The 12,213-nt window shown below is 40.8% G+C and overlaps 1 protein-coding gene across 2 annotated transcripts in view; it reads left to right on the forward strand.

Moving 5' to 3' along the window:
* The window catches only part of LOC142329725 (aminopeptidase N-like), a 193,826-nt gene that overhangs the window by 136,930 nt on the left and 44,683 nt on the right, over positions 1 to 12,213 (forward strand). For both annotated transcript variants that reach the window (XM_075374460.1, XM_075374461.1), the window contains one exon: positions 9,418 to 9,499. In XM_075374460.1, coding sequence (XP_075230575.1) covers positions 9,418 to 9,499 — 82 coding nt within the window. The remainder of the gene's footprint in view (positions 1 to 9,417; positions 9,500 to 12,213) is intronic.

Raw genomic sequence — 12,213 nt, forward strand, 5'->3', positions numbered from 1 at the left:
GTTAAACCAGCGTTATCGAACCCATTTCATGGGCCGACCGCGGAAGGCTAGGCTTATAAAGCCTGTCCTCCCGACGTAATTCCCCTTCAGACCGTCCACTGAAGTCCTTTCGGTGCTAACTCTTTAATAGGCTAGCAGGAATACGCCACAACGGGGCACTAGCTATAAGGAGCGAGCAATGCGTCCCCTTTTCCGGAGGAGTCGCAATTGCTGGGATATTTTGTCTTACTGTAAGTTTTTTTTTTTTAAATTTAGACCGCGTTTTTGTTTTATGCGCGACTTACCGTGTTTGACGTCTTCAAACTATATAACTCGCGAAAACTTTTCACTCGCGACCCCGGAAACGCGTCTGACGCACTATTCCGTTTATGGCTCATGCGATATGGAGGCCCCTAAGCCTGGTTTGTCGATTTTCGGCTACCGCACCGCACCATCACGGTGGTTCGTCCAGTACGGCGTGAGGCCGCTTCCTTACAACTGTCGGAGTTGGGTCCTCTCGGCAGATGTCCCGAAGATGACTGTGTTCGGACACAGCCGCTCTCCCGAACAGTCTGCGCGCCTGCGCCACCCCCACCTCGGACACGGATTGAAATCTCGCATCAGATCGGAGAGTGGCGTTCCTGACGAACCACGGAGCTCCAAAGATCGTCCGCAACGCGATGTTTTGGACGGCCTCGATCTTCTTTTGAAGCGAGGAGCTCAACACTGCCCCCCATGCCGGGTAAGCATATGTTAGAATCGGCAGTACGTACAGCCGAAAAATGAGGAGCTTAGTTGCCAGTGGGTACGGGCTGGCACTGTTCAGCACTGGGTATAGCGAGGCTCTGGCGGCCTTAGCCCTCCGGGTCGCATAATTTACATGTTCGCCGAAGGTAAGCCGCCTGTCCAACACCACCCCCAGGTACTTAACTGTTTTCTCAAAAGGGATTTTCTCCCCTGAGATTTCCAGCTCTCTGGTCGGTTTACGTGTCTTGCATGTGAACATCACGGCCACCGATTTTTCACCGTTGACCCTGATTCTCCACATGTCGAGCCACGGTTCCACTAAGTCCAGCTGCCTTTGGAGCCTCCGGACCGCGTAATCCACATTTGCGGATTCGTAGAAATATGCCGTGTCGTCTGCGTAAAGGGCCGTTTTGACCCCTTCCGACAGCGGCATATCGTTCACGTACAAAGTGTACAAGAACGGGGAAAGTACTGCTCCTTGGGGAACCCCAGCGGCTATTTCTCTGGTAGAGGAAATCGTTTCCCCTACGCGCACGACAAAATGTCGGTCTAGCAGATATGACCGCATCAGTCTGACATAGCGGTACGGGATCGCCGATCGCGCTAGCTTATAAAGCAGCCCGCTATGCCAAACTTTGTCAAAGGCCTTGGCCACATCCAGAAAAACGGCTGCAGTCACCCGTTTCCTGTTCAGGCCTCCGACAAGGTCGTCTATTATTTTTACCAGTTGGAGGGTGGTTGAGTGACCCTCCCTGAACCCAAATTGCTCGGGCCGCACTTCTCCCTCCATGTATCGCCTCAGTTTTTCGAGAAAAATCCTCTCGAACAACTTAGACAATACCGGTAACAGGGAGATTGGCCTATAATTCCGTGGGAAAAGTAAACTTTTCCCCGGTTTGGGTAAACATACGACTTTGGCCGTTTTCCAACAATTCGGGAAATATCCAACGTACAAAATGGACGTGAATATCACCGAAATTGCTGTAATCACGGAGGCCGGTATGTTCCGGAATGCACGGGCGCTGATCCCGTCGACACCCGGGGCCTTGTCGGGGCTTGTGGCCTTAATGGCTGCGGAAACTTCCGCTTCAGTGACTTGGTCAATCTCTAGAGGGGCGTCCTCCACCTGTGAGAAATAATCTACAAGAAAGGATTCCACCTCGGTTGTGTGCTCGTCGTTCGGGGAGGGAGGGGGGTTTGGAGTGAACTGCTCCTCCAAGGTATCGGCGAATACCTCGGCCCTCTCCGCCTCCGAGTATCCAAGAAAACCTCGCTGCCCCACAACCGGATGGCGAGGCTTCTTCCCTTCTCGCAGTCTCCTGTTCAACCTGAACACCGAGGAGATGTCGTCAGAGACCGAGGCGAGGTATTCGTTCCACGAATCCTCTCGATGGCTTGTCAGCAGTTGTTTTACCCTGTCCGTTTGATTATAAAAGGCCCGCTTATCAGCGGGGGACAGGGTGATTCGATATCTCCTCCTCAGTCGTCGTTTCTCCGTTATGGCTTCGGAGATATGAGGAGGGAGGTCGTTTCGAACAACTGCTCGAGTTTTGGCCGATGAGCTGCCTGCCAGGGCCTCGGTCATTGACGACGTGACGCGCCCGACAGTGTCGTCGATTTCCTCCGGGGTGTTCAGGAGCTCAGGATTTACCGGCCTGTACTCCCGCTGGAGGGTCTCGTAGAACCTTTTCCAGTTGACTGACCTTCGGGGTATAGGCGGGGGATCTCGGCCACCCCCTGCCTGACCTAGTTCCAACAGGACAGGGGAATGGTCCGAGCTGAGGTCTTCTATCGTTTCAATCATGAATGGGAGGGTACCCCCCTTCATGACTGCGATATCCAGCACGTCAGGCCTAGATCTGCCTGAGCGATGCACGAACGTGGGCACCTCAGGGCCTACGACGACCAAGCGGCGGGCTCTCGCCCTTTCGTACAGCAATCTGCCATTCGGATTTGTCAGAATGCTGTTCCATGACACGTGTTTGGCATTGAGGTCGCCCATGAGTATCACGGGCCCATCCCAATTTTCCAGCACGGCATCCAGATCTGCGCCGGTTACCGCGTCGTTCGGCTTGCTATAAGCCGAAACCAGCCGATACACCGTGCCCAGATGCTCCACATGCACACACGTTTGCTCCATCACGTTTGTATGAAGAACAACGCGCGTATGCATGTGGCGTCTGTGGACTAAAACCGCAGTTCCACCAGAGGTGCGAGATCCGGGTCGAACTGGCCTATCCGTCCTATATGTAAAATAGTTCCGAAGGGTCAGTTGCTTGTTTGGGTTCAAGCACGTCTCAGACAACAGTATCACGTCTATCAGTAGATCCTCGGCCAGACGGCATAGTTCCTCCGTCCGGCCTACTACTGAGTTGGCGTTCCACTGCAAGAGTCTGAGGGTGGGCCTAACCATACCTTGACAGTACAGCCATGAGGCACTCTATTAAGGACTGAATACAGTCCTTGAGAGATTTTGCCTGGAGCAGGCGTGGCAAAACCATCATGATATCTGGCAGGATATCCTTCACTGTCATCTGCGACAGGAAGTCCATGCCAGTGGTCTCCAACGGGGTAGCCGGTTTCGGATTGCCGCTGGGGGTGCCTTTTGGCGCGGCCGCCCTTTTGGTGGGGCGCGGGGCCACAGGGGCCGCGGTGTTTTTAACAGCCTGCTTGGCCTTCCCAGCCGGAGCAGGCTTTGCCTTTCCCGTCGAGGAAGGCTTGGCCTTCTTCGCCGGGGCCGGCTTTGCCTTTCCCGTCGAGGAAGGCTTGGCCTTCTTCGCCGGGGCCGGCTTTGTCGCCGCCTTTTGTTTTACCACCTTCTTGGTGGTTGCCGCCGGTTTTGGCTTGGCGGGTGTTGGGGAGGTTACCTCCCCTTTTTTCACGACCGCTTTGGCCACGGGTGCCGGCACCTCCGGTTTGGGGACTGTTTTTCCCCCACCGGCAACACGGGCCCAGCTGCGGCCGTCCAAAGTCGCGGGCTTTTTAAGTCCCTTGACTTTGTTTGTCTGCTCCTTATAATAGGGGCAGCCCCTGTAATTGGCCGGATGTGGCCCCTTACAGTTGACGCATGAGGCTGGTTCCTCACGCGGCTTGACGCAGGCAGAAGTGTCGTGGTTTCCACCACACTTTACGCATTGCTGGGCCCTCTGGCAGTAATTGGACGAGTGTCCAAATTTCTGGCATCTGTGGCACTGGGGTGGCCCCCCTCGTGACACAAATGCAGTCACTGCGACCTTGCAGTAAAAAATACTGCCAAGGTCATAAATGGCCCGGGCCAAAGGGGTCCTCTTAAGGGCCACTAGGCAGGTCGGGGTTTCCCGACCGTCCCTTGTGAGGAGCTTCTTAACCGAAACCACCTCATAGCCAAGGGAGGTCAGTTCCTCCCTTACTTCCTCCGGGGCAGCCCCATAGGGGATCCCCCGTATAACCACCTTCAGCTCCCTGTCCTTCGGGAGCTGAAAGGAGTGAAAGGCGATTCCTTTCGAGTGCAGAAAACTCTGCACCGCCCGGTAATCCGCCTCGCTGCCCAGCTGCAGCCTTATCGAGAGCCCGGTGCTTTTAGCCACCAGGCGCCCCCCAATCCTCGACTTTATGTCCCTCGCCAATGCTGGCCACTCTTTCGGGCAGTCCAGCATTATCGGCGGGATTTTCTCCCGCCTGACGGTAGCAGGCTGTGATGGGGCCCCATCATCAGCCTGCGAGTTGGCGGCTGCTGCAGCCTTGCTACAGCCCGCTACGGGCTCCGCCTCCATAGGAGGCGCGGAGTCCCGGCGTTTCTGGCGCTTCCTAGCGCCAGACCCGCTTTCCTCTCCACCGTCGGACAGTTCCGTGGTGGGAGAACGGGGTGGAGGAGGCCTTATTTTTCCTTCCATTGAGGAAAATAAGGAAGAAAAATTTAAAAATTAAAATTAAACTTAATTTACACTTCTTAATCTACACTTGCTGCAAAATAAAATCACTGACAAGAAAATCAATTAAAAAGTAAAATTATTTTAAAAGTAGCACAATAGTCCTATAATAATAGGCTATTTACTTAACGTATTCACAATGACTACAAGAGTTCACTTTACATTATTAGAAATATTGAATAGTATAAAAGTAAAATTAAGAAAAGGATTATCCTTTTCTTAATGTGACTGGCCTGTAGTCCAGGTAGCTGGCCGCCCGGCTGATGTCCTAGCAGACCCTTCTCACATTGTCTGGCGACGCAGGTAGAAGAACTGTTGAACACCTGGCTGGACTGGTTACAACTGACAATTTACAGAGCACAACAAAACACAACCTTTCACTACAAGAGCCAAGGATGGAATCTTCTCTTTTGAAACAAACTTACTTTTGATGCTCTGGGATATGTAATGTTAGGAATGGTTTTCACGATTTAAAATTGGTCGTCAGTCAATTCAAAATGACCCTCGACCAGAAGCTTTCGAGTTCAACTGATGACACCCGCGTTCAGAAAATAATAATCTGGTGCGTGCAAATAACGGATTGACTGTCATAGAACTTGCATAAGAGATTAGCCAATTTGATCATGCCCTGACATTTTGACTGAAAAATTGAAAGTGCATCGAGTTGCAACAAAGGTTTTTCCTCATTTGATGACAGAATAGCAGAAAGAACATTCTGTAAACGTTAGTCGACAACTTTTTGAACAAACCGACGACGAAACATTCATGTAAAGGATCATATCGGGAGACGAAAGCCGGGTTTACGGCTGCGACATTAAGGACAAAAGTTTAATCATCAAAACGGATCAGCAAAGGATCTCCATGCCCCAAGAAAGCACGTCAATCTCGATCGAATGTCACAGTGATGCTTTCTTTTTTTGATTTGAATGAAATTGTGCATTTTGAATTTTCGCCTCAAGGTGAAACATGGACCGTAAGATACTATCAAGGCGTTTTACAACGGTTAAATCGAACTATCTGCAAAACTAGACCATAGATGTAGCGAGACCGCTCATGGTTCCTTCACCACGATGAGGCACCCGCGCACTCAGCTTGTCAGTTCGTCAGTTTTGTGCCAAAAATCAGATGACTGTCCTCCCTCAGCCTTCCTGTTCGCCACACCTGGCACCTTCAGATTTTGTCTTATTTCCGAAATTAAAATTAGTAATGAAAGGTCGCTGTTATGAGACTATTGATGACATTAAACCAGATTCATCACGGACCTTAAAGTCCATTTCAAATGAAGCTATCTGGAACTGTTTTGCAAAGTGGAAACACTGCGTTGAAAATTGTGTGAATAGGGGAGGTTAGTACTTTGAAGGGAACAAGAACCAATAATCTGAAAAATTAAAAAATTAAATTTTGGTTATTTTCTGAAAAGACCTCGTAAACAAAGTAGTGGACAACATAAATAGTAATTTTATAATCTCTTCCAAATTATCAATTAACATAAAAATCCCTAAAATAAATGAAATATTTTATAATGAAACAAGATGGAGGTAATTAATCTCCTAATTTATATTATATGTATAATTCATTCATTGTACATGAAGATGCATGTGAATAATGATGTTCTCTATACAGTCAATCCCTGTTGCTAGAAGAGTTCACGTTTGAGTAAATAGTTGAACTAAAAAAAAAATGTTTGAGTTTAACTTTAGAAATATAGAAATTGTATGGCTGATATGCCATTGTATTTGGCTAAATGAGTAAAGCAACGAGAAAACAGTTCACTACTAAATAAGATATTTGTTATTCTTGAAAATAGCTTTTGTCTTTTTTTGAGGAATGATTAATAGTTTATGTCATGTAATCTCAGTCATTGTGGTGTTGCCATTTTAATAAATAAAAAATCAGAAGAAACATAGGCAAAATAGTAACATTTTAATATTGATCTTGATTTCAATGAACAATGTTAATTATTTCTTATAAAAAAAAATATTTTGTTCTTAAATTTATCAATTTATTTTTACAATTTTGTAAATGTTAGTCTAATATTAATGTTATCTCATAACGATTTTACGGAAAAAAAAAAATTGGCATATGCCATCATTTCCAAAACGTTTTGTGTTAATTTAAATAAAACCAATCTGTCACTTTTAATGATTATTTGTATTACTAATATTTATTTATTTTTAATAAATTTTAAACAGTTATGATCATTAACAAAACTAATAAATGCCAACAAGGTGCAGTGAAATTTTATGCAACACTGTTTTACTTTGGTGATCAATGGAGTCCAGTTTATTAAAATAAGGCTTTGACTGTTGATATTTACCTTTTTTCAAACCCATAAATTTCCTGGACACAACTCTGTGCGATACTTCAAGCATTGCAAAACCAAAAGATTTCAAGAAAACCTGATTGAATAATTTTAGAAAATTATTAAAAAAATACATTTTTCCACGATAATATTTGTTCTAGTAGGTTCTTCAAATTTACATACGTAATCAGAAATTTTTATCAAATTTCTCTTCTACATTTAGTGCAACCATAAAGTATTGATTTGTGCTTCTTTATTTAAACTTGAAAAATGAAAATTCATTTTATGCATGTATGGAATCTGTGACTTATTCCTGTGCAACATAAATAAAACTCATGACTGAAGCTGATGTAATGATAATGTCATTTGTTTATAACAAGTTTGTGTGTATACACAGTATTATAAATAAAAGAATACAAATTTCAAAAAACGGAGAAAATAATTCATGTTTTAAAAAAAAATAACTTTAGTATATATTTAAATTTTTGAGGAGGAGGTTAAGAAAAGCCTGTTTAATTGATAAAGCACCAGATTTTTAACCGACGGTTGCTGGTTTGAATACATTTATTATAGGTTAAAATATAAAACATAATGAATTTTTCAGTCAATCACAAATGGGAACTTCACAATCAGTGACAGAGGAGAACAGAGGAGGTCAAGTGTTATACTAACTAAATCACCTCTAATGTATCAATGGTTGTTATAAGATGCTCTGTCTTATTAGGTAGAACCTTTGATTATAGTAACTGGCACAAAGTTTAACAGAAATCCTTCATTATTAATTAAGTCATATATTATCTTTGTCACAATACTTTGTCCTGAATTTTTACATTCAACATATATTATAGATGTATAATCTTCTTTTTTTTTGGAGGAGGGTAAACCTTTTATATACAACATGTGGTCTCATACCCCATAGTAGTGTGGGACCTTGCAAGCCTACCCACTAAAACCTCTCCTCCTCTGCAACATAGGATGTCAGGTCCACCTTATGGTATTATCAGAGCACTCCATCCGCGACTCCGGTGGCATCAAACTTGTCAGGATCCTGCGTTTTTTTTTTTTTTAATATTTCATTTTAATTATTTATTTTTAATTTATATACGTATATATATTTTTTTAAACTTCGACCTCTTGGTGCTGGAAACGTGCCCCAAGGGAGGGAGACTGAGAGGTAGTTATTCACCCTTGGACATCTTCCACCAATTTGGTGTGGAGGATCTAACCAGCACCGTAGACAACGCATGCCACGATCATTCATTCTGAAGCATAGTCCCAATGATATTCTTTGGGAAGCATGCTGAATTCTCCCGTGCATGCTTCCCTATGCCGCAGGAACCGATCACAAACACCGTGTGTTTCGTGGTGTCTTGCTCCCTGCAGTAATTGCAATTTGCAGAGGGTCTCAGCATCTGCATCCGCACCCACAAGTATGCTTTGAAACATCTGTGACTAGTAAGGAACTGGATCAACTCGTAACCTAGTTCTCTGTGTTTTTGGCACAGCCATCTCTGGATGTCCGGGATCAGTCTGCAGATCCATCTGCCTTTCATTGACTGATCCCATTTCTCCTTCCATTTGCAGATAAGCAATGCCTCCACATCTACCTTACCCACTCCCCTGTACATCTCTTCCCTCTTCCAAACAAGGAGATCCATGGGCGCAAGTCTGACCACTTTGCCCGAGACAGTCCTGTACTCACAGCATGTCCAAAGGAAGACAGCTCTATACACCTTGCTAAGAATTGCATGGGCTCTCTTCCTCTACAGTGCAATAGACCAGACTGGGATTCCATATAACACTTTGCAAATATTATTTTAAAATCATTGTTGCTAATCTCTCATTTTCCCTCCATCTTACTTAACTTTTCCATTCTGTTTATTTTCATCACCCTCTTCAAATATTATAACTTGTACTTCCAGAAATTTCTCACGTTCCATATACCTACTCATATCTTTTTCCCATCTCTTCCTAACTCCTTTCAAGCACCTATTGCCCCAACATCTCATATTGTTTTTCCTTGGATTGCTGAAGATCCAAGATTAATAATTTCTTATTAATAAAAAAAAAGTTCTTAATATCTTATTAACATCACTGTTATGTTATGTATTACCAATTCCTTCTATATTGAAAGGGCTCCAATGAAAATACAAAAATCATATAAATGAAAATACATGAAAATAAAAACAATTGTTACTTGATAATTACTGTATTCTATTCTTAACCTAATTTTGTAGTCTGTGTTAAGTATGAAGTGTAATATATTTACTAATGCATGCTTGATTTAAGGTATATAGATACTTCATTTCCTTCTTCAAAGGCTGTAATATTTTAAATGAAAGAAAATAAAACTGTAATAGAAATAAACAATATAATATTATATCTCTAAACTAATAACAAAGAATTAATTAGATGCAACTGAAACATTTTAAATTAGATAGACTAAAAATTTATTCATTTCTATATTGTTATTTATTACAGGTGCTACACTAGTTCGAATGCTCTATCATATCATGACACCTGAATTATTTCAACTTGGAATTCAAAAATATCTTAATATGTAGTAAGTATATTTCATCTTAAATAAGCATACACACACACACACACACACACACACACACACACACACACACACTCATATATATATATATATAGAAATGAAAAAATATAGTATCCAAGATGAATTTAACTTTGTAAGTAAGTAAAAAACAAAAAACACAAAGCAGTTACAAAAGAACAAACAAAAACAAAGCTTCATTCCATTTATGTAATATAAAACAAAAGTTATATGTTTTACTAAGTTAACAGGTTTTTCTTTTTTAATTTCATTACAAAGATTGATGGACTGTTAACAATAGAAATCCACATTCAGTTGTTTAATTTTTACTCTATGTAAACAGTTCTTCATGATCCTCTTAATTGTTATATTCCAACAAAATTAAACAAAAAATTAATTTGTACCGGTCATACAACTTATTTTTGAATATGTATAATTTTTGTGTGTTCATTTTCAATCTGTTGATGTTACTGATGAAAGAATCAAATTAAGCAAATTTGGATGTCGACTAACAATCTAGTTCTATCTCAATTATTTAATCCTTAATATGGAAAAACCTGCTGTTTATAATTAAACCTAAATGAAAATACTTGACGTAAAGATAAAAATGATGAAAATAAACTAGATGACAGGGGAAGTTTACAGAAGTACTGATATTTTGTTTTTCACTTGTTTGTATCTTCTAAATGCACACTTAATTAAATATCACTCAAAAGTTAAGGCTGTTTCCCTGTAAGAAATAAAGAGTCCTCTGCAACAGATTCATAAGCAAGCTGTGTACCACTACACTGAACAAAAAGAATCTAAAACAGGAAAGAAAGATTCAGTGATAAAAAAAGGAAGGGATGATCTATCTACCCAAAGGAGGAATCATAGAATATGACTAACAAATCCACCCAAAGGTTAACTTTGAGACTATCTTTAGGAAGTAGGGAGAAATATCTACAACATTATATAACATTCCAATAGAATTTTAACCCCGCATGAGGATAGCACATTACTATCAATACTTATGTGTAAACCAGTTTAAATACATGATCCTTTAATTTTCAACTTTAAGGAGAGATTTCCCAGCGGTCTTTAGAGATATTCCTCATAGAATTATCCAATTGATCTGTAACTGATTTGATAATTAATATTTTTCCAGTACATTAATTGCATTATTTATTGAAGCAATAATAATTGAATACTTCAAACTATTTAAAAACTAATGTCACTGTGCTTAGTGATATTAGTTTTCAACTACCTGAATGAAAAAATTAACTTTTCTGAATACTAATAAATAAAATAAATGAAAGCTTAGTCGTCAGAGGAGCCAACTGCTAAACAAAAGGTAGATCTCCTCAGGTTTGAACCCCATAAATGTAACACTAATTGTTCACAGTTTAAAATATGAGGGTGAATGATATGTGAGCAGAAATTTTCATGCCATGTTCTTATATTAAGTGAAGATAAGCAAACATGAAAGTAGGTAAACATGACTTAGATAAACCCTTATATGTATTTGAACTTGCCAAAAGTTGATAGATAGCTGCACTTTTTCTTCACTGTGTCAGGTGTAGTCAATATCTTTCAGCAAAAAATACACTATAGGACTATGCAATGAACTTCTAATAAATGAAATACATTCCACTTAGGATTTATATGAGGTATAAAAATTACTTCACAGCAGGAGTCTCTCAGTTCAGACTGACTGGTGTGAATCATTCAGAAAGAGATGAAAACAAACCGTGCAGTCATTGCTCAAGAATTTCAATCAGTGAAGAAAAACCTAAAATTGAAGTAATTATTTAACAAAATTATGAATTTACTGTTATAAAAACCTTTGAAATATTTGAAAAATAATAGTAATAATAGTAAGGCTATCAACTCAAATTTAATAAAGTAAACTAAGGTGGGGAACCTGGTTTTTGTAACAGGAATACAAAGAAAGATTACTTTCTGGACATAAATTCTGCACCAATTTTTAGACTCAAATCTGTACAGATACAGAAGCGTGATGTTTCGAGTTTAAAATCAAACAACCATGTTGCGGCAGTACTCTAGCTCACCTCAACCTGAAAAGGCAAAATTCACTTGGGAAATAACAGAAACCTCCTCTGATCCACAGGGACTACTCTATTTGAATTTTCTCAAAATAAAGAACAATTACTTGAAATTATAAGAATAAGTCTTTGGTCTACTTCCTTCAAAGGATAATGCTTCTTGTCACAATGCCACTCTAACTATGGTAACAGTATGAGAATTCAAAAGATATGATATCCCATTTTCCATGTAGATTAAACATAGTGCCATTGGACTATCAACTATTTATCCCATTCTTAGAAGGGAAGAAATTCTTCTCAAATGAGAAGATCATTAACACTTTATAAGTATTAATAATACAATCAAAAGATTTCATCCGGGATAAACAAGCTTTCAAATTGCTAGAACAAGTGGTAACAAAAGGAAGCTACATTAAAATATAGTGTGAAGTTACCACATTGTACTCAATCAATTGTATATTGAAACTCCTTTTTATATTTGAACATTCACTTATGAATATATATATATATATTAACATAATCACCACTGTGTTAATAAAATGTAATATTACACAAAACATAAACCACCAAAAACAACAGTAATTAGATACGAGTAACTAACCATATTAATATTTTGAACAAGATAATAAACTGCATCTGTGTATAACCTAACTGTTGTACAACACTTGTAATGTC

The sequence above is a fragment of the Lycorma delicatula genome, chromosome 9, assembly GCF_047948215.1.
Source record: "Lycorma delicatula isolate Av1 chromosome 9, ASM4794821v1, whole genome shotgun sequence".
Taxonomy (NCBI): domain Eukaryota; kingdom Metazoa; phylum Arthropoda; class Insecta; order Hemiptera; family Fulgoridae; genus Lycorma; species Lycorma delicatula.